At 47.1% G+C, this 21,797-nt stretch overlaps 4 protein-coding genes across 6 annotated transcripts in view; 1 reads left to right on the forward strand and 3 right to left on the reverse strand.

Annotated features, from left to right (window-relative positions):
* HMMR (hyaluronan mediated motility receptor) overlaps nucleotides 1-870 on the reverse strand; it is a 13,275-nt gene extending 12,405 nt beyond the window's left edge. For all 3 annotated transcript variants that reach the window (XM_027682473.1, XM_027682472.1, XM_027682471.1), the window contains exon 1: nucleotides 758-870. In XM_027682473.1, the coding sequence (XP_027538274.1) occupies nucleotides 758-818 (61 nt within the window). In that variant the 5' untranslated portion in view covers nucleotides 819-870. The remainder of the gene's footprint in view (nucleotides 1-757) is intronic.
* Nucleotides 871-941: 71 nt separating this feature from the next.
* Nucleotides 942-4,847, forward strand: NUDCD2 (NudC domain containing 2). Its single transcript, XM_027682916.1, has 4 exons — nucleotides 942-1,268; nucleotides 2,758-2,806; nucleotides 4,031-4,182; nucleotides 4,513-4,847. Exons 1-4 carry the CDS (start codon nucleotides 1,080-1,082, stop codon nucleotides 4,594-4,596), a joined length of 474 nt encoding a protein of 157 aa, XP_027538717.1. The 5' UTR covers nucleotides 942-1,079; the 3' UTR covers nucleotides 4,597-4,847.
* A 1,679-nt stretch (nucleotides 4,848-6,526) lies between these two features.
* Nucleotides 6,527-12,052, reverse strand: CCNG1 (cyclin G1). Its single transcript, XM_027682815.1, has 7 exons — nucleotides 11,943-12,052; nucleotides 11,279-11,542; nucleotides 9,999-10,252; nucleotides 9,334-9,412; nucleotides 9,153-9,251; nucleotides 8,707-8,901; nucleotides 6,527-8,066 (listed from the first exon to the last, which is right to left on the reverse strand). Exons 2-6 carry the CDS (start codon nucleotides 11,540-11,542, stop codon nucleotides 8,710-8,712), a joined length of 888 nt encoding a protein of 295 aa, XP_027538616.1. The 5' UTR covers nucleotides 11,943-12,052; the 3' UTR covers nucleotides 6,527-8,066; nucleotides 8,707-8,709.
* A 6,481-nt stretch (nucleotides 12,053-18,533) lies between these two features.
* Nucleotides 18,534-21,794, reverse strand: EGR1 (early growth response 1; the record flags this gene model as incomplete). The annotated part of the gene is given in 4 exon segments (XM_027682804.1): nucleotides 18,534-20,823; nucleotides 21,128-21,584; nucleotides 21,586-21,725; nucleotides 21,728-21,794. Coding segments are annotated over 4 exon segments (1,962 nt in total), but the record flags the coding sequence as incomplete, so codon positions are not given.
* Nucleotides 21,795-21,797: the final 3 nt, after the last annotated feature.

A 21,797-nucleotide genomic window follows, 5' to 3' on the forward strand; every position in this document is an offset into this window, starting at 1 on the left:
ATGGCTAAAGGATCTTAATGCTATTTGGTTAAAAAGCCAGCCTGAAGTGTTAAAAAGCTTCATTTGTTTTTTAAAATCATCATTTCCCAATTTAGAAGATACTACTTACATATTAGTGAATGCCTTTTCCTTCAAATAACTAAGTCACTTAAACTTCTATAACAAAAATAAAGCGTTTCGGGGTTTTTTTTAGAAATTAAATAATTTTAAGGGAAACAGCCAATAGAATCATGATGGCTACAAGCCCTTTATTCGATTATTAGTCTCAAGCCCGGTAAATGCTTATCTACTCGCTTCGACTTTCTGCAAATAAAAGCATCATTTAACACGAAAACAGGCGACGGCAGCAGAGAGGCACCAGGTAAAGCCAAAAACTCATTCAGAAAGTCATACATCACAAAACACCCTCAAGAGCAGCACTTCAGCCGTACGTGTCCCTTGCCGTGCTGTACCACGGAACCAGAGGACACCAAGGACCAGCACCGCTTTAGTTAGCGCGCACATTAGGCACGTTCACTGCTGTATTTATCTAGCAACAGCCAGGATTGGACACGAAGTCGGGATCTTTTCCCTCAGGAGACACCTGCGAGAGCTCCGGGGGTCCTGAAGCGCCGCGCTACAGGCGGCTCCGGCAGCGAGGGACACACTAGGGCTCGGTCCCCGCTCCCCCGGGCAAGGCTGAAGCGCTCGGTCCCCGTTCCCCCGGGCACGGCTGAAGGACCCCGTTCCCCGCCCAAGCCCAGTTCTTGCCCCGTACCAGCACTCCGGGAGCGACCCTTCTCCAGCGGCACGGACGCCATGACTGCAGTGGGATCCATCCCCCTCGGCCCCGGGCTTTCAAAGGGGCCCAACGGCCGCAGCGCGCGCCCTCCGGCCAATCACCGCGCGCCGCTCCGCACGCCTCAGCCAATCGGCTCGAGGGTGGCCGGCTGGGCGCGGCCGCGCGGGGCGCGTGCGCGGGGCGGGGCGGGGGCCGTGCGGCGCTGAGGGGCGGCGGTCGCTGCGATACCGAGCCGCGCTGAGCCTTGCTGCCGCGGCCGAGCTGTGCTGAGCGGTGCCCGCCGGAGCCGCCGTGCCCCATGTCGGCGCCGTTCGAGGAGCGCAGCGGGGTGGTGCCCTGCGGGACGCCGTGGGGCCGCTGGTACCAGACGCTGGAGGAGGTGTTCATCGAGGTGCGCGTCCCGCCGGGCACCCGCGCCAAGGACGTGCGGTGCAGCCTGGGCAGCCGCGACATCGCGCTGGCCGTGGGAGGGCAGGAGCTGCTGCAGGTACCGCCGGGGAGCACCGGGAGGGACGGGACGGGGCGGCGGCAGGGCCGGGGCGGAGGCCGCGGGGCGCTGGGGGGGTCACAGGGTCACAGCATCATCATCGAGTCCAGCCTGTGACCCAACAACACCTTGTGGCACCGGGTGCCACTTCCTTGGACGGTGAGTCCGCCCCGTCCCTGGGCAGCCCGTTCCAATGTCTTATCATCCTTTCTATGAAGAAATTCGTCTTAAAGTCCAACCTAAATCGCCTCTGGTGCAGCTTAAATCTACGTCCTTATGTCCTGCCCCTCGCTGCCTGAGAGGTTTCCACACCTGTGCCCTGTGGCTCCTCTCTGTTCTTCCTTAGAGATCTAGGGTTTGATACATCAAAAGGAATCATATACCTGGTGGAAATTTCAGTGATCTCTTCAATGGCTTGTTGTCAAAAGTAATTACTTCAGTGAAGTCTCTTCCAGCAGAATGAAGATAAAGTGTTACCAGCTGATTTATGAGCTGCAATAACCTATAATACTACAGACAAACTATAGAGAAAGGTGCACATAAAAAACTCACATCTTTAAGCAGAATGTTTCATTTGAGTGGTTTTTTCTTGTTAGAAACAGCGTAATAAACTAGTCAGTTATAAGTTTATTAAAAACAGTTTTGTCCAGCTGCACGAGGTTTTTCCAAACTGTTCCTGTGCTCCAGTAGCTGAAGGGAGCCGACAAGAGAGCTGGAGAGGGACTTTTTACAAGGCCATGTACTGACAGGTCAAGAGGGAATGGCTTCAAACAGAGAGAGGGCTAGACTGGATATTAGGAAGAAGTTCTTCCCTGTGAGGGTGGTGAGGTCCTGGCACAGGTTGCCCAGAGAAGCTGTGGATGCCCCATCCCAGGAAGTGTTCCAGGCCAGGTTGGACAGGGCTTAGAGCAACCTGGGATAGTGGAAGGTGCCCCTGCCCGTGGCAGGGGGTGGAACGAGATGATCTTTAAGGTCCCTTTCAACCCAAACCGTTCTATGATTCTGTAAGAAGAGAATAAATTCACATGGATTTACATTCTGGGTAGGGATGCGGGCAGCATTTCAGTTCTGATTGCTCCAGAAAGCCAAAAAAACCAAACCAGAGGCAGATTTACTTTCACATTGGTAACAAACAGTTCATACTGTACGTACCCTGCACCAGACCTGTGCATTGCCCTTGGCACAAACCCTGACATTTTCATGGCAAGAGTACTAAAAATGGCATTGCCTGCTGAGAAACACAAGCCATTCCATTGAATCCAGATACTGAAACAGTGATGGGTATTAAATGATTAATTTAAAAAAAATTGCTTAACAAACAATAATTCTTTGACAGTCTATATGCAAGTCTATACTTGTAGGGCCAGATCACCCTATTTGTTTTCAGCAGAAAACAAGATTGTAAGTTGTGAGTAAAACTTCATGATTCAATATAACTAGATGCTGATGAGGTTTTCCTGGTTTGTAATATTGTACCTGTCTTTTGCAGGGTAAACTTTTTGACTCTACAGTAACTGATGAAGGAACATGGACATTAGGTAATAACCTGCATCTGAAATGACATAAAGGCAGTAGAACTTCTCAATATGTGCTGCAGAAGAGTTTACACCCCCCTTTTCTAATGGAAAAGATTCTTCCCTGTACAAAGCTTTGTAAAAAGGTCATTATCGCTGGATTGAGGAACTGAGGTACTATAAAAGCCCTAGAGATAAGGGTTAATGGGAAAATACCATATCCTGGAAGGCCATAGTCAGTGAATTACAAACACTTGCATATAGGTGAGAAGTTTTTTGCACACCATCGTTTAAAGGTAAATAATGATGGTACAGTTTTGTGGTCTGTGCCTCTCCATAATTGTTACTTTTCCTGTTTTTTTCTCCTTCTCTTATGCATTATATTTTTGGAACGGGTGACAAAATCTGCAGTCCCAGAGAATCTAAAAGAAATTTAAAAATCCCACTAAGGTAGCTACATATAATTAGCAAAAAAAGCATATCTGATTGTTATATTATAAATACTGTAAAATATTCAGCATGTTTTGGCAGTCATGTTTGTGGACTGTGCCTCTCACTTAATGTTTCCTGTGAAGAATTTTGTTTTCCATTCAATATTTGTTCTAAATATAGATTAATAATTTAGTAACTTAAGCATGAAAACTAGAAGTGTTAACAAACATTGTTAAGCCCATCTTTTTCAGTATGTGAATAATCTTCAAAATACACTTACAATGCTGTATTTATTCACTTAAGTAGAACTAAGCACCCTATGTGCTAACTTTGAAATCTGCTTCCAGTATATTGTCTGTGGGCATGCACACTGTGTCTAAGCAAATTAATTATCCCTTCATGTGTCCCTAAAACTTAGTTCTGACTTTTGTTGGTAATAACTCTGTAAAGCCTGACCTCAAATCATTATTGCCTTAGCAGAGGTGTCTGTATTAATAGATTAAATCTCTTCTCTGTTGTGAACCTCTTCAAGAGGTTAGTTTATGTTTGCAATAGAAGTTCTTATGCACTGTGTTTTAATGCCTTAAAACAACTTCGAGCCAGAAAGGGGAGAGATGACAGTGCAGGCTATCTTTGCTTCAGCCTTTTTGTTTCTTGTTAATGTTTATTTATTTATCAATAACCCAGTTGGCATTGGCATTAAGAATTTAAATTACTTCACACACCCCGTGCTTGTTAATGGTGAATTCACCAAAACAAAAAGACTGGCACACAGGACTGAGTCTAAAGGTTGTTCTCTGTGTTCTCATTCAACAGAAGACAGGCAGCTGATACGAATTGTACTAATGAAGACAAATAGAGATGCTGGAAATTGTTGGACATCTCTGTTAGAAAATGAATATGCTGCTGATCCTTGGGTACAGGACCAGATGCAGAGGAAGCTCACACTGGAACGATTCCAAAGAGAGGCAAGTTAAAGGACCATAAACTCCTTATATTTTGTGTTTGCACACAGAGGTTACAGCCAGGAAAGCTGAGCAAAATGGTTCTGCTGCCCAGTGCCATGGAAACATATGTTTTAGTTCAATATATATAAAATGCTTATAAGGCTTTATCACTGTACTTTCAAAAGGTTGTTTTGCAGTGCCATGGCAAACTGATAAGTTGATTATTATATATCTTTGTTACAGCGGTAGAATATTACCAAAGTGTTTTAGGCGTTGGGTTGGGGGTTTTTTAAGCATTTTTATTACAAATAATCTATTTATTGAACAATTTTTTTCTTTTACCTCCATCAGAACCCTGGATTTGACTTCAGTGGGGCAGAAATTTCTGGGAACTACAGCAAAGGAGGACCAGACTTTTCTAGTCTTGAAAAGTAAACTTTATCTGTGTTCTTTTAGAGGAATTACATGTTACAGTTAAGGACTGGAATCACGGAACTGGTGAAGACTTCAGTGATCTCTTCAATGGCTTGTTGTCAAAAGTAATTACTTAAGTCAAGAGGAGGTCTCTTCCAGCAGAATGAAGATAAAATGTTACCAGCTGATTTATAAGCTGCAATTATCTTATAATACTAAGGGACAAATTATAGAGAAAGGTGTACATAAAAAACTAACATTTTTGAGCAGAATGTTTGGTTTGGGTATTTTTTCTTATTAGAAACACCGTAGTAAGCTAGTGAGTTATAAATCTACCACTTGTCTTTATACATCTTATTCTTGCTTATCTACACCTGAGGAGGAACAGCCCCAGGCACCAGCACAGGCTGGGGCTGATCTGCTGGAGAGCAGCTCTGCAGAGAAGGCCCTGGGGGTTCTGGTGGACAAGCTGTCCCTGAGCCAGCAGTGTGTCCTGGGGGACAAGAAGGGCAAGTGGATCCTGGGGTGCATTGGGAAGAGCATTGCCAGCAGGTCAGGGGGTGATCCTGCCCCTCTGCTCAGCCCTAGTGAGGCACATCTGCAGTGCTGTGTCCAGGTCTGGGCTCCTCAGGACAAGAGAAAGCTCCTGGAGCAGGTCCAGCAGAGGCTGCAGAGATGATGAAGGGACTGGAGCATCTCCCTTATGAGGAAAGGCTGAAGGAGGTGGGGCTGTTCAGCCTCGAGAAGAGACACTGAGAGGGGACCTCATCCATGTCTGTCAGAGGATGGAGCAGGCTCTGCTCGGGGATGCCCAGCAGTGGGACAAGAGGAACAGGCAGGAACTGATGCCCAGGAAGCTCCACCTGAACACGAGGAAGAACTTCTTGCCTGTGCAGTGACTGAGCACTGGAACAGATTGCCCAGAGAGGGTGTGGAGCCTCCCTCACTGGAGACATTCCAGAGCCATCTGGGCACAATGCTGTGCCATGTGCTCTGGGATGACCCTGCTTGAGCAGGGAGGTGGGACCAGATGGCCCCACCCTTGGTCCAGCCTTACCCATTCTGTGATTCACTGTTGAAGAACAGCTGTTATAGTTAATATTTTCTTTTAACTTGTAACAGGAAGGATATTAGGATGGCTACAATAACACCTTCCCTTTGTAGCAGCCCTCTGAGAACTTGTAATGTCATTCTAAAAAGTGATTTAAATCAACTACTGTAAAACCTTATTTGAGGCAAGATACAATGCATTGTGCTGTCAAATATAGCACTAATTATTAATGCTTGCTACCAGGTAAGCAATGTTAGAAAACTGAAAGGCGAGGTGAAAATCTGTATTTAGATAATTTTATGTGTTAATGTAATATAGTCTCCCCATACAAGTATTCAAGATTTTAAAAGTAAGAAAATATAAAGACTTTTCAAAGGAATTGGAAAGAGTCCCTAAGTAGGAAATGCTATCTTGCATCTATTCATTGCCAACATAGAGTGCAAATTGTTGACAGTGTATCTAGAAAGCTGTACATTTTAGTATATAGTTTTAAATTTAATAGCCACATTGTAAACTCAGCTATTATTTCATACAACCTTTTGCACATGCCAATGAGGAATTCTGTACACACCATTAAGGACACAGCCATGAAGCATTTCAACCACTTGGAATGATACGTACTATTAGATAAATAATGGAAGAGCTGAAGCCAAATTTGAACAGTCTAAGCTACTTAAGTCAGTCTTTTCAGTCTCGACACATTCACATCTCAAAGAATTTAGAGTAATTGTGGGCCAAGTTGAAAAAATTGTAATCAATTGTAACAACAAACTGAAAAAACTTCTCCATAGTGTCTTACCTCATGCCTGGAAGTTTTCCTCCAGGTACTGTTTGGGTGTAAGTCACTTTATAGGCTTCCTACTAAGATGTTTTATAACAAGAAAGAAAAAAGCTGCTCAGTTAAGCACATTTCAATGTTTAATTGAAAGGTACATATCTTAATATTGAGACAGGACAATGAGAATTGTATCCTCTCCCAGTAGTCCAAGCACACCTTTGTCCAAATCCCTGGAGTGCTTTGCACAAGCCAGGACAATGCCCAGGGAGCTCTGGCAGGTGCAATACCCAATTACATGGTACATGTGCAGTCACTCCCATGAGCTCGTGAGGCTTGATTAGTCCAGGACAGAGCTTTGGTATGGAGTCTTGTGTGAAAGGTTTAACTGGTTTGAATGGTTTCCCCCTCAGCTGTTCCCATAATGGGGAAGGCTTGGCTGGCTAACACCTAAGCCCACACTCTGATCTCTCCTTCTCCACTACACTGGTCCATATGACAATCAGTTTTCACAGCCTGTTGCTAACGTCCCCCATCCCACAGTGATGCAGAATTCAAGAGGACATAAGCAACATTCCCCCAGCACCTCTAGTCATCTAACATACAATAATACATTCCTATTATTCACTTCCTTTTTAGCACTAGAAGCATGATATGCCTCAAGTACTGATCTGGTCTGCAGAAAAAAAACAGTTGTATTTTACACAGGTTACCATTAGAGATCAGAGTTGAAGCAATCTTCAATGTTTCTCAACCAGATTGCTCCTACACACAGTCCAAGATGGGGAATTAGCCCTGCTCCTACTGTGCCTGTGGCAATGTGCCTGTTCAGCATCAGCATTTACCTTTAGTACAGCAAAACTCTGCAAAACTAATGTCAGATCTAGAGCATGTGAGCCAGTACTTTCTCTTGGCCTTCATTAGGTATCACAGAGTTTTTACACTCTGGGAACTAATTCCTATTTGTAATCTCAGTAAACTACGGCTCTCACAAAACACTGCAGTTACTGATGCTGTGTTAGTGACTGCCTTTTATAAGGAAATGCATTAAACTTTTTCTTTCCTCCTGCTTTAGCTACTCAACACGTTCAGTGGGTATCACAAAGGCTAATTTTTAATGTGTCTATGGTAGAAGGCCAGTGCCCTGCTCAGCAGGGACACGTGGACACATGACACTGCCCAAACAGCACGTCAGGTGGGCTGACAGGAATTTGCTATTGTCAGCAGTAGTGAGTGGGATTAGTCTGCTGTTTGATTAACACACTGCAGCACTGCACATCGTATCTTTCTAGTATCATGTAATCCTCGGAAAGTGAACCCGATTTTTTAAATTAAATATATGATTCGGCACCTGCAGTTACAGTAAACCAAGGTTAGATTACACGAGCTGCTCTACAAACTATAAGGTGTTAAAATTCCTTGTATTGTGGTGTTTCACTGAATAGTGAACAGTCTGCCAAATAAGACTGAAAAGTGACACCACATTCTGTTGTAATCATCATGAAAAGAACATATTTGCTGGGAGGATCTTTAGTCTGAAATGTTACGTGTTCTTTCCATGAGTTGAGTTCTTCGTTAAGATCATGGTTCAGACTTTGTTTCTCAAGTATTCATGTGCCTGTTGACAAGGTCACAGGATGTTTTTTCCTTCATGTTATTGTACTCCTGTAAAAACAAACAAACCAGTCAACTGAAGGGCTTTCAACAAGAGCCAAACAAAACATGAGATCTTAATACAGCAAGACAACAGCAATACAGCAGGAAAGGTGTAGCCTCTGGAATTAAAGTCTGGGTAAGGAAGTAGTTCACAGTTTCTACAGAGTAAAACTGCAGTAACATGAATGACTGAATTACAGATTTTAGACTTTACTGAACAGTAAAATGGTATTAAAACTGTCTTCCTTGTTAAGTGGTTTAAGTGAACAATTACAAGAAACTCATTCTAACAGGCTGATTTTACTTTTTTTTCTTTTTAGAATGGGAGCAAGTCAAGTTTTTTCTCTGCCTTTTTACCAGCTTTACTCCAAATTTTAGTTTGAATGAGGTCCCAATGTCTATAGAACATTTCTGCCCCCAACAGCACACCAGAGGATCAGTTCTCCAGTGTTCATATATTAGGTTGTCACTTCTTTAGGTACAGCAGTGGCTCAAGCATGAACACGAGAACAGACCTGCCTCTAAGACAGGCCTACTGTGTTTATGTTACATATTTTCCATGAGGTAACCTACATGGAATAAGAAACTTTGAGGCAGTTAATAGCTAATTACTTCTACATTATCAGAAGTTGATTTTGCAAGGAGTTACCTTTTATGAGCTGGTCTCTGGAATGGTAGGAAGGTGTGTTATTCTGTAGTAGCTGTGTTTGAGCTGCCGTGCTGTACGTCCAGACACAATCCACTTTAACTTCTGGACATTTGGTTTGGAGCACTTGCTCGAGGAATATTCTGTAAGGCACTTTAAAACCAGTTCCTTCCAGAAGGTCAAATCTCTGTTGTTTATCTAAACAGCAAGACAGAAAAGATTCTGTCATTAATAACTAGTTAAATCCTTATTTCATACATGTACTTCCAGCTTCTTCATCTTTGCATCTTTGGCCAAATATCCCAGGCCAAATGGAAAAAAAACCAACAAAACACCACAACAAAGCCAGAAAAGAAACCAGTATGACAATGCACCTCCCCCTTCCCCACTGTGTAGACCCTTGCAAGCATTTTAATTCTGTCCTCCCCTGAAACTTTGTGTGTACATACCTTGGAATGCAACTGCAGAAATTCCAATGCCTCTGTCAACTCCAGCAGCTTTTGTTCTTCTATCTCTAGTGCCATAATAGACAGTGCCAAGACAGAAGGCTGGAGAGAGAGACAACGTTTTTGAACACTGCTTTGTTAAGTTTCAGTAGTTTCACTGTCTTTGAACTTTCAAGATGTTTACCTTGGCTTTAGAAAACATGATTCTGCAGTGACAGGCCTTAAGCTGAGTCTCAAGTCTCTCAAAATTAAGGTACTTTCTCCTAGAATAAAAACAGATGAGTGAATGTAGAAAAATGCAACCTTGAGCACGGCAGCATCACCCTGGGAACTCACAGAAGCAGCAACAATGTTCAATATCTAAACAAAGACCTCGTCTGTCCCAAAAGTTCTAGGGTTACAGTCAAACAGGTGTTCAGCTTTGGCAGTCCTAGTGCTAAAAATAAATCTTGTGTTACGCTGGGGAGAGTTGCATTGTCAAAACAGGTTTAACAACAGGGAATTTTAGTGCTTACTAGCAAAAGGAATCTTTTTTAAGCCAGATTTTGCAATCTTTGCAATAAGGCAATACTTTAATGCAGCATAAGCAGAGATTCATTATACCATCATCACTGAGCAAGTTTGGTTTTCAGCTTAGAGAGCAATACTCTTTAGATCAATTTATGCAAACAATATTTAATATTAAACCACATATACTCACATTTATGATATTTACCAATAAAGAGAAAAGTTTGTGTGATTTTTAAAGTATAGAAAGGCCAATTACTTGAGCAATTTTCCTGCTTATTTTTCTGTGTAGGCTTCCTGATCATATGCAGTTAAGAGCAAAATTAGTATTAGCTATTTTACCTTTCACAGCTTAAATTCTCGTTAATGAGTGAATGATACAGCTGTAGAAACTGGAAGGCTGTTGTAGCTTTCACTTTCCAACACAGCTTCTCCAATATGATTTTCTCCATTCTCATCATATCAGAAACAGTGAACCTGTACTGGCTTATCCGAATTAAGTCAGTGGCCAAGGGCACATTTCTTTCTTCTTCTGATGCCTTCACAGCCAAGTAGAAGCAGCTGAGTCCAACACAGCCCAAGTGTTTAGGCTGCACCTAAAGAAAAATTAATTGTTGTTACCTTCAGAGAGGAAGGCCTTTGATCAGCCATTACAACATGTAAGTACCAAACTGCAGGCACCAATGTATTGTAGGAAAAATTATGGGAGGAAGGGGGGGCTGTTCTGTTTTTTGGAGATTGAGAACTAAGTCTTTTATCTTACATTCTTTTTATTTAACCAAAGAAGAAGACAGTTACACACTACAAGTTCCACCTCATTCATCTAAAAAGCAAGATTGCAGAACAATATATTTTGATTGAGGTAGAACTAGTTTCTTAATGAGGTTCTATAATAGCCTAATCAAAAGCTTTTAGGACTTAAAGTGTTGTACATATTGGCTGATACAAAAAAAATGGGGGTTTCTAAATCTTTTAAAAAATATATATACACATATATATATGTATATATATATACAGATTTATTTTATTCCACAGACATTGCAGTCCACGTTTTTACTGCTTATTTGGATTCAGAAGTCTTTCAAATCATCATTTTCCCATCCACTCCATCTAGCTTTCTCATTTTTGTTTTAACACACAAGGAAAACAAGCTTTTGTTCTTGTCCAGATTGTACAGTGGTAATCCTGTCTTGTCAGACAATTAAAAACAACCCAGGTCAGCATGTCACTTCTGCACGGGAGAATGGAGTGCTAACTGATGTTCCACCAGACTCTGAGTGTTGAACAGCATCTTGATATACACAGGCAGGTTGAAAAGGCAGTTAAGTAAGAAGTAATTTAAGATGTTCTTGTATCCATGCGACAGGAAAGACAGTCTGTCTTGGTCTAACCCATTAAATGCCCTGCATTTCCCAGCCTATGGGCATCCTAAAGTTGAAACCCTATTCCTTGTCTTCTCCAGAGGAAACAGCTTTCTTAACAATACTAAAATCTGAACAGGGAACACCTGGTGCAATCCAGATCTATGGAAGGAGCTAAACCTTTAGCCATCTAAACCCAGTATGTTCTAACGCAATGACCAGGAGCTAACGACTGAGAGCTTATACTTTAAAAAGCCTTACCTTCATTTTGGACAAGAATCTATCCAAGAAATTCACAGCCAGGGAAAACGTCTCCGTGTGGAAGCCAAAGAACTGAGTTAAGCTGAGCAGGTCTTTCACTTCGAAGTCCCGCAGCCGTGCGGTCATTCGAAGGCCATTGTCGTGAGCAGCCTCGACCAGCCTGAGCCCGGCGGGCTTGGGCTGAGCCCGCAGCTCCTGCTCCAGCAGCGCCGAGAGCTGGAGCAGCAGCTCCTCGGCCTCGGTGCTCACCAGGGTGTCGATCATCTGCAACAACGAAACACCCGCGCGTGTCAAACAGCCGAACGGGGGAAAAGTCACCGAGTTACAGCCGCCTCTAAAGCAAAGGCACACGGCCGGGCACACGCGGGGTCAGCCCCAGCCCCAGTGACTCCCGGGTTATCCCCGGCCGCGGGTGATTCCCGGGATGTGCGGGGGATGTGCGGGGCACGGCGGGGCCGCGCAGGCGCCGCCTCCCGGGACATGCCCGGGCCTGTCCCCTGCTCCTGAACCGCGGGGGTTCCGCCGGCAGACGAGCCCCCTGCCCGCTCCGCCAGCGGGACGGGAGGGGACAACGGGACAAGCCCCGACCCAGCGACCGCACCGCGCGGGACGGGCGCGGGGGAGCCAAACGCGCCGCCGGCGGGACCCGACCCCTCGCCCTTACCGTGTCCGTGCCGCCCCGCTCCCTGCCCCGGCGGGGCGGCCGTGGGCCGGAGCGGTGCCGGGTCGGTGCCGAGTCTGTGTCGGGGTCTGTGCCGGGCTCCGTCCGGTCCCGCGGGCACCGGGGAGCGCAGCGGCTCCGCCCCGCCCGCCCCAGCGGCGCCCTCCGGTGGCGGCGCCGCGCCAGCACCGCCCGCCCGTCCCGGCACCGCCTCCCGCCCGTCCCTCCCGTCCCTCCTGTCCGTCCCGTCCGTCCCGCAGCCGCGATGCAGGATTTAGTCTGTGTTTTTAAGCTCTAAGCCTGATTTTGAGCCTCCAAAACACAGCACTTGGTCTCTCCTTGTGAGCCCAAAAATTGGCCAAGTGAGCCTGGTTCTGAGCCCCCAAAACGCAGCACTGGGGTCTCTGCTTATGAGCCCGGAATCGCAGGACTCGGGCTCAGTTCCGATCCGCCCAAACGCAGCACTGGATCTCTCTGTGGGAGCCCAAAAACCGACCGAGTCTGGTTCTGAGCCCCCAAAATTGCCCTGGAGTCATGGCTGAACCCCAGACGGCATTTGGGCACCAGCAGCCCCCGCAGTGAGATGGGGAAGAGATCAAAGGAAAAAATACAGCTCGTCGGGTGAGATCAGAATAGTTTAATGATGGAAACCAAGAAAAATATAATAATTTAATATTCATGTTAATACATAACACTAACAATAGTAACAATAGCAGGGATAAGAACAATAATGACAAGGAGACAGAGAGAGAAGCCCCAGAACAGCCAAGTGCTGCCCGACCCCGCCCTCCCCACCCACTGCCCAAGCCCCGCCCTCTCCTTTAACATTATAAATCCAAGATTTGATCCAGAGCACCAAAAACTCTCGGTGCATGAAATTTCCATATTCCTGCTATTTTCTCTATGTTCCATCCTGAGGATTCTGGGACTAAGCCATCTATGCTGCCCGTGGCACACCACAGCTCCTTGGAAAATCCAAGGGAAGGGACAGAAGAGGTGGAAAGATGGAAAGTCATGGTCCTGGCTGAGCAGGGCCTGCACCAACAGCATTCCCAACCTTTCCATCCACCACCTTTGGAGCACAGGGAACACCAAGCTTTGGCCTGCAGGGAGATGGGAACTGCAGCCAGAACTCTCCCATCCCCAAGGATGACAGACCTCTCCGAGGTATTTAGTATCAAATACCATGGAAATTCTGAGGAATGAAAAAGTAAAGAATACACTTTAAGTTCTACCACCTTAATTTACAAATATCCTCAGAGTTTGTACTTGGTACCTCAAGTCCTGCATGACCCAGTCTGGAGACTTGGGCTAACGTGGGAACCGACAGGAAGCACAGAATAAAGTTCATTCCTGTGCAGGGGCTCCCTGTGGAGCAGCATTTTTGTTTTTTACTCAGTGGCTTTTCCTGGTCCCCTGAGGCAGAGGATGACACATACATTTGTCTCTCCCTTATTTCTCAGACACTCACAGATTGAGGTCCTGCTTTTTTTGCCCTCCCTCAGGGGCTGCATTTGCCCAGACCCAGAGGGTTGTCCATGGAGATAAAGCAGTGTTGGCTGCTCCAGTGGATTTTCCTCCAATGCAGGCTGATGGGTCTGGAGGCTCTTGGGTTTGGCTGCTCAAACACCAAAGCATTTGACATCGCTGGGCTGAATTAAATGATTTTTTCCTGTCCTGAAAGAGAGGAGAAAAGGACAATGAAGTGCACTGTGGAAGTCAAAGGCTCCTCACTTTCACACTTCTGTTCTGATTACTCACTACAGGGGGTTTCTTGCATTAAAAAAATGAGAGATGAAACCAAATAAAATGAAAAAGTGCCTTTTTTTAATTCCTATTTATTAGCATTTTAGTTCCTATTTATTTCATACATAAAAAGGATGCCCATTTTTATTTATTGTATTCTTTGCCTTATTTTAAAAGAACCATTTTCACTCCAGACCCCACTTGTGAGTTATTCCATCCTTTGCCAAGAATCTACAAGTGTGGAGTTTGCCGTCACAGAGCATTCTGGCTGTTGCCAACTGACAGCAGGAATGAACCATGGAAAGCAGCATCAGAAAATAGAAATTACAAACTTCCAGATGTAAGTCATGCTCTTTATGTTATGCTCCAAAGATATGTATTCCAGTCTTTGTCTCCAGGCACCCAGAGCTAGAAAATAAAACAGCTTTCTACTCCTTGTGAGTTCAGTGAGGAACTGGGAAGGAGAAAATGAAAACACAAGCAAATGGGGAGAGGACAACACAATCACTCTCCTACCAATAAAAACCCCAAACAAACTGAAAACAACAAAAAACCCAAACAAACAAAAAAGCCAAAACCCACCAAGAAGCTTAGTCTCAGATTCCTAAAGAAAATCAAAGGAATCGAAACTGCAATCACTTGATGTGATTGTTTTCATACTCAAGACTAGAGCTACAGTTACAAGGTCACTTGAGCATTAACATGAGTATTTCCCGGTAAGAACATCCAAGTCAGTTTTGTTTCCAGACATAAGGTGGCAGCATAGGATATCTAAAGCCTGCTGGCGCCATCTCTGAAGGAGCCAAACAGCTCAGATCCGGGTATGATACAAGCTGCTCTCCCTAAAGTCGAGAAATGATCAGAAATCTCTCTAAAGCCTGCACAAAAGAACTCTGAGCTTTCTTTCACCTGCTACCATTTGGCTGTGTGTGCCTGAGAGCACAGAAGTTAGGAATCATGGCCAAGACCTTTAATCACAAGTATCTTCAGAACAAAATGCTACTGCTGCACATTTCCTTCAACTTTGTCATGTTTCCAACTCCAGTTCCGTGATTAATTAGGAAGAAACATTCTAGCCAGTGTTCTAAGAACCACTGCTGACATTTTGTTCTAGGAAATTTGTAATAAGATTTCCTCATCGAGTCTGGCCCTTCATTTCCTTCTGTTCCAGTGTTCTTTCAGGTATTCCAACGACAAACAGAGTCAAAACCATTAAAAATGGTACAACTGAACGCATTCACTGCGTAGCTTAATGACACTTCTTTGACTAAGAAGTCAAAGCTTAGACTTTACTAAGGTGGGTTTACAGTACTTTGAGGGTTCCCCAAGGCTGCTGTGACTAGAATTCCTGTAAATGCAGGCAAACCTGGAAGCCCAGTTCCGGTTCATGCACTCAGCTCACAGAATGTCACGTGTTGGAATGCACCAGGAAGTTCAGTGACTTGCTCCGTAGCTGGGCACATTCAAGTCGATAACCTGAGAGCCACACACACCTGTGCAGTCAAATGAGTGCAGCAATTTGGATAAACACATTTTACATATTCATTATGTAACATGATTTCAAGAGCTTCTAAAGCCATCCCCAACTAACTCTATCAGATTGGAGAACAGCCACTGACAGATAAAAAGTAATGCTCAGTCTGCTTAGAAGTTTTAACTGCATCTTAGCAAAGGGCTGAAGGCATTCACTGCCTTTTAACCATCAAATCAAACTTCTGCCTCAAATCAAACTTCCAACTCTGGTGTTCACAAGTCTATTTGTGATCAACAGTTCTATTGCTGGAGGGGAAGGCCACTATCACAGCACTTGGGATAGCAGAAGTCAGGTAATATTCCTCAGGTCAACCTAAAAGAGGACACTGGAGACCAGAACTTTCAAGTATCAACATTTACTGGTAGCATTATTGTGTAACATCATTGGCATTTGGAGATACAAAAAAGTAGTAGGAAAAGCTCACAAAAGAAAAAGATGAGCCTATATGCTTATTAAAAAAAAAGTTCAAGAAGAATACTTTAATGATGCTTTTGAAATATACACATTAGAAATACTCCTTCGTAACCATCCATCATTTTCATTATGACTGTGCCAAACAATGATCACAAATTGAACCCTGCAAAGTGCCAGAGAATATGTATAAGCATCAGACTCAGCTATTTGGAAGAGAGTTTCATTCATCAAGCCAAGACCATAAATCATTAAAGTCTATCAGTCAAGGCTGATTTTTTAAAAACAAAGTCACTCTGATTGTAGCAAAAAAACTTAACTATTATAAAAGTTCTTGTTCTTTAGCTACAGCTCATATTTCATCCTAGAGACTCAGTGCACTTTAAAGCATGTAATCTCTTTTCTAGGTCTAACTAGAACTTGTTAGGGCTACATTAAGATGATGTACACAGGTAAAAACATGAGAGTGTTTAGCTCAAAAATCCCACAGCCAAGCCCTCTTCATAAATACATTAACTACACACATAACTTTGGAGGATTACTGAGTCTACTGGGCCAAAAACAAAAAAAAAACACAGCCACTTATACCAAAAAAGTCAAGAAACACCCTAGCCCTAGTTAAGAGTTTGATTTGGAAAAGTTCAGCCCTAGTTAACAGTTTGGTTTAGAAGGGGTCAAAGACGCTCTTCATGAGCCAGCCTTCACCCACTGCATCCAGCTTCAGTCAAACCTGACAGTGCTGAACCTGTGCTTGGGGGTAGCCCTTCAAGGCCATCTGCGGCAGCTCAGACCACCTTCACTTCCCCCGATGCTAGTTCAGAATCTACAAAGTTATTTTTCCTAGGGTCACCTGAGGTCTTGCTCAGACGCACAAAATCACCCCTGTGGTCTGGACCTGCACCAGCAGGAGCCCTGGAGGAAAAGGGGACCCACGGTCACGTATCTCTTCACTACAAAGTCTCTGCCTGCAGAGAAGTCTCTCTGCTCCTCGTTAAGTCTCGTCTCTTCAGTCAGGGCCAGTGACCTACTTGGTCAGAGCGATTTTCAGTCTCAACAGAAAATACCTGTAACAGCTGCATTTCACCAGTTTTTATAGAGAGCCTCCAGTGGCATTTCCAGAAAACAACAGGACACAACGCAACGGGACACCGCAGGAGACACTGGGCTCTTAAGTATGCCTTAAGTGATTTTTAGCTCCTTATTTCTAAAGGGAAAGGAAACCATTTTTATCTGGTGCATATAAAGCACAAAGCAGCCGCCCGGGCTCGGACTATCCAGGTGAAGAGTCGCTCGTGGAAGGGCCCCGCAGAGGAGAAGCCGGGATGGGGAAGGTCCTGGTGGACACGGTCCCCGGGCTCTGCAGGGGGGTCAGGCGGGCATCCTACCTCTTTCGGAGGCGTGGGGGGGGGAGCGACTCGGCCCCTGCTGCCGGCACCGAACGGCAGGAGCGGGGGGCAGCGGGGCCGTTCCCGGGGCTGGATCGGGGCCGTTCCCGGGGCTGGATCAGCGCCGTTCCCGGTCCGTGCCCGGGGAGGGGGCGGTGTCTCCGCGGGGTCCGCAGCGGCTGCGCAGAGCGGCCCCGGAACGGCCGGGGCAGGAAACGCCTTTTTTGGGCCTCGGAAGTGCCATAAAAGGCCGCTCAGGAAGAGCCAAATATGGTCCGCGCGGTTCCGGCGGCCGCGGCGCTTCCGCCCGCCCGGGGCCGCGTGACGGGGCCCGGGCGCGCCCCCGAGAGCCGTGTGCGCGCGCGCGCGGGGCCCCCGCTCGGGTCGGAGCCGGGCTTGGGATCGCCGACAGCTTTGGATCGCCGACGGCTTTAGATCAGCGACAGCTTTGGATCACCGACAGCTTTAGATCACCGGCAGCCGGGCTTTGACTCGGGCGAGCGCGGTTCCTGCCCGTGAGTGGGGGAAAAAGGTTCTTCCCTCCCTCCCCCCGCGCTGCGCTTCCCGCAGGGAAAGGGCTTCCCCCGGTCGGTGGCAGCACCTGCTGGTTCCCTGGGAACAGCCTCCTTGGAACCGGCTCGTCCTCCCAGCTGGACTAGAAGGGAACTTTTTAAGAATCGGATGTCCTTGTCTTCGGGCCGACGGCCAACGGGAGATCCCGCAGAAAACGCACGGTCGGTGCTTTTCCAGCCTGGGAATCTGCTTGCTTTTTATGGGGTGAAGGCCATGGAAATAGCGTGTATCCTAGCCACTCACAACCCTAAACACCAGTGATCTGTAGAGAGCCCATTCAAAAGGACAGACAGCAGAATCCTGTTCTGTACCTGCACCACTAGTTCTCAGGGATGAAACTCCTCTGACTTCAGTCTGCAGTGGCCACATAACCCCTGGAACGTATTTCAAACCATCCCCTAAGGAAGGGTTTTCTCCTACAAATACTGACACACCTGTAATAAAGTCTGACAGGGCCACACACTTACATGCCCTATGTTGTGTCAAAGGGGAACTCACGACAGCCCTCAGCTGAGCAGGGCCACCTTCTGTCAACCAGCCATTATGACTGAGCTTATTGTATTTCCAGCCTTAAAACTGCTCTATTATCTTCCCACCCAGTAAGACTTCTGACTACCTACAAACACAGCTGAGATTCTAATTTTCTAACTTAACTTTCAGCACTGGAAGAATCAGTTTTCTTCCCAAGATTAGCTCACACGCTTCTGGAGAAGCCAGAAAACAGTAATCAGGGCTACTTCAAAAGAGCAGGTGATGCACCTAATGCAAGGATGCGGGTGCTCCATCCAAGCCTTTGCAAGCGACTGGACATGAGACTGATCTCCTTTCTTTAAGCAGGTATTTTTCCAGGACACAAGCAGCACTTGTGGCTTTGCAGCCACTGAGGGAGTCAGGATTGCTGTGGCACAGTCTTCCTGTGCAGTAACTTAAAGGAAAACGTGGAAGTCTGCACGACTTGATATTTTATTTATTTTTTTCTGAAGGGTATTGTACACCAAATATCCCATTGGCAGGAAAGCGCATTCAATGTGTTTAGAAGCCAAACAGTCACTTTCATTTTAACAAACACAATTATAAAGTAAAAATAAACCACAAAATAATGAACTGCATGTTCATAACATACAAAAATTGCTGCCTACTCAGTAGGTAACTACAACATTCCAACTCCTGAATATATATATAAATTTACATTTTTGTAACAAAAATAGACTTTGAGAGGTGTGGGATTTTTTTTTTTTTGCTTACATTCCATCCCTCAGGCCTTTCTCCTGCTCCTCTCCCCACCCATTCCCTGCTTTCCTTTACATTCTTTGAGTAACATCCCTTTCACTTTAAGGCAAGATGCAAAGCATCCATTCACACAAATGCATGACGTCAGCAAGGCTTCACAAAAAGGCACCAAGACTTTTAACTTTTAAAACAAAACTTCTGCCACATGTGAGTGTCTCATCAGATGATATTTACACAGCATCACTCTAACATGCTCAAATACAGTAAGTGCTGTTCCCAAAGAAGTTTGAAACGCGTTACAGCATTGTCACTGAAATAGAATTAACATTTACAAAATATGGCCCTGCAAACTCCAAATAATACAATATGAATATGCAAAGATTTTCTTTTCCACATCAATAGTACCCTAAAGGAAAGCAAAACCATGGCACATGTACAATTTACATCAGCTAGATACTTAAAAGTCCTTTCTTCCTAATAAAAGACTATTGTTTACGGGGAAAATTATATTGAACTTATATCCACAGTCCATGCAAATTAAGTCATTCAACAGAGGTGGAAAACTTAAGCAGCAGTTGTTTCAGGCAGCTGAAGTTTAAACTAAAGTTAAATAGCCTTGCAACGTATGGTGTTGGGGGAGTAATTGGAGACTCCATGTCTGATAATACCAATGGAAAAGGTGAATTCTCCTGTTCCAGAAGGTCATCTCAGCAGATCTCAATTGTCCTTGGAGAAAAGGCTGAGTTCATGTCTGAAAGTGCTGAGGTCACCTGAGAGCTGAAATTATTGGTGACCCCTGGAGATGAGAAGGAGGTGGCCACTTGGGTCTGAAAAGTGGCAGTGCCAGAGGGATAAGTGGTTGCTATAGAAGGGGAGGGGAATGTGGTGTGTGCAGGGGACGGATAGGAAGACGGAGCAGGAGAGGAATACACTGTGCGCACTGGTGAGGGATAAGTGGTGGTGATGGAGGAAGGGTAGGATGTAGTCACAGAGGATGAATAGGCAGGAATTGGGGAAGCAGTTGAGACTGGAGCTGCCTTTTCCACTTTCTTGTCCTTCTGCCTAAGGTGGATTTTAGTGTGCCTCTTCCTCTCATCACTCCTGGCAAACTTTCTGCCACAAATGTCACAGGCAAATGGCTTCTCCCCTGTGTGTGTGCGGATGTGCGTGGTCAAGTGGTCGCTCCTGCTGAAGTTCCGCATGCAGATGCGGCACTGGAAAGGTTTCTGTCCCGTGTGGATGCGGATGTGCCGCGTCAGCTCATCGGATCGGGAAAACCTCCGGTCACAGGACTCCACGGGGCAGGCGTAGGGTCGCTCGTGAGGAGGGGTCTTGCTGGGACGGTTTGGGTATTTCCTCATCCTGCTGGGCTTGATCAGCTGGGACTGATAGTTAGTGTTGAGGGTCTTCAACTCTTGGGAACCAGTCTGAGTAGCAAATGCCTTAATAGTGGACAGTGGCGTGAGGGAAGGCTGCTGGGCTCTGGTCTCCAGGGCTGGGAAGGGCTTCTGATCGGCCGGAACAAGACTGAGCTCTCCCTGTTGCTGAGGGAACAGGTAATCCGGGATCATTGGCACCTGAAAGTTGGTTTTAGCAGTCGGATAAGCTGGAGGTGGGTACTGGATGGGGGTTCCAGAGGGGTTGGGGAAGGACTGGGTCTGCGATTCAGGGAAAATGTCAGAGCTGGAATTGGGAAACGTTGGTGCAGCTGAATAGATTGGACTGTTCTCGCTGGCTTGGACTGAGCAGCTCAGTGGGGAGCTCTGCGAGGAGGAGGATGGCGATGATGAAGTAGGCGTCGAGGTGGGAGGTGCATTAGCCATGCCCACCAGCCCACTGACGAGGCTGAAGAGAGGCTCTGGCCATAAGGTGTTGCCGCTGTTGGGGGCCGGCTCTAAGGAGAAGCGCCCCGTGTAGGTTATCGGCGGCAGCCGCGTCGTTTGGTTGGGATAGCTGGTTTCTGGCAGGCTTTTCTCGTTGTTCAGGGAGATTTCGGGAAAAGTGTCTGAAAAGAGAGGAACAGCGATTACTTCCAGCAGCCACTGCAGCCGCTGCCGGAGCTTCGCGAGCCATCCCCAGCGCAGCGCAGCCCCAGATTCTGGTTAATCACTAATTGAGCGTAACATATTGCAGCGCCGCTGGCAGCGCTCCAGCCGCAGCCAGTCCGGAGCTCTGACGCAAACAGGAGGATCCCCCCGCGCGGCCGCCGGGACCGGGGGCGCCGCTGCAGCGCGGAGCTCCCGCAGGCGCCGCTGCCCCCGCGGCGGACCGGGACTCCCCGCCCGCCCGGGCCGGGTCAGCGCGCTTACCTGCCGCCAGGTGCTCGAAGTGCTGCTCCCCGGGCTCCCCGGCGGCGCCGAAGCCCCCGCTCTCGGGCGCCCCGGGCGGGGCGAGGAACTGCGGGCCCCCGCCGCCGAGCAGCATCATCTCCTCCAGCTTGGGGTAGTGAGTGTCCATGGCGGGGGGCGAGTGCGGGAAGGCGCCAAAGGGGTCGGAGATCTGCAGCGGGGGCAGGAGCTGCATCTCCGCCTTGGCCGCGGCCATGAGGGCGCGGGGCTCCGGCTCTGACGGGTGATGGCGCTGCCGCCGCGGGGCCGGCGGACGGGCCGGCTGCGGCGAGGCGGCCGTCGCCTGCTGTGCGCCCCGCGCCGCGGTGGCCCCGGCGCTGCCCGCTGGAAGCGCTCGGCTCCCCGCCCGCCCGCCCGGGGCTCCCCCCGGCTGTGCCCGCTGGAAGCGCTCGGCTCCCCGCCCGCCCCAACACCGCCCCTATATATCGGGTCTCACCGGCCGCGCGCCGCCCCGGCCATGACGTACATGGCCATATATGGAAAGCAGGAAGCCCTTATATGGTTGCGGCCTGGAGGACCCCGCCTGGCGTCAGCGCCTGGCACCGGGGAAAGCCGGGCCGGGGGGCCCCGCCCGCCCCGCGCCGGGAGCCCCGCGCCCCGTGCGGGGCTGTCCCCGGCCGCGGGCAGCGCC

Source organism: Neopelma chrysocephalum, unplaced genomic scaffold (genome assembly GCF_003984885.1).
Source record: "Neopelma chrysocephalum unplaced genomic scaffold, ASM398488v2 Primary Assembly neopelma1_63, whole genome shotgun sequence".
Classification (NCBI taxonomy): Eukaryota; Metazoa; Chordata; class Aves; order Passeriformes; family Pipridae; genus Neopelma; species Neopelma chrysocephalum.

Excerpts from the sequence above, each read along its gene's own strand:
- NUDCD2 (XM_027682916.1), top strand. The coding sequence starts at position 1,080 with ATGTCGGCGCCGTTCGAGGAGCGCAGCGGGGTGGTGCCCTGCGGGACG. Across the intron at positions 1,269-2,757 it reads GAGGGCAGGAGCTGCTGCAG|GGTAAACTTTTTGACTCTAC; the intron begins GTACCGCCGGGG and ends TGTCTTTTGCAG. Across the intron at positions 4,183-4,512 it reads TGGAACGATTCCAAAGAGAG|AACCCTGGATTTGACTTCAG; the intron begins GCAAGTTAAAGG and ends TACCTCCATCAG.
- CCNG1 (XM_027682815.1), bottom strand. The coding sequence starts at position 11,542 with ATGATCGACACCCTGGTGAGCACCGAGGCCGAGGAGCTGCTGCTCCAG. Across the intron at positions 10,253-11,278 it reads GATTCTTGTCCAAAATGAAG|GTGCAGCCTAAACACTTGGG; the intron begins GTAAGGCTTTTT and ends ATTTTTCTTTAG. Across the intron at positions 8,902-9,152 it reads TTCTGCAGTTGCATTCCAAG|ATAAACAACAGAGATTTGAC; the intron begins GTATGTACACAC and ends CTTGCTGTTTAG.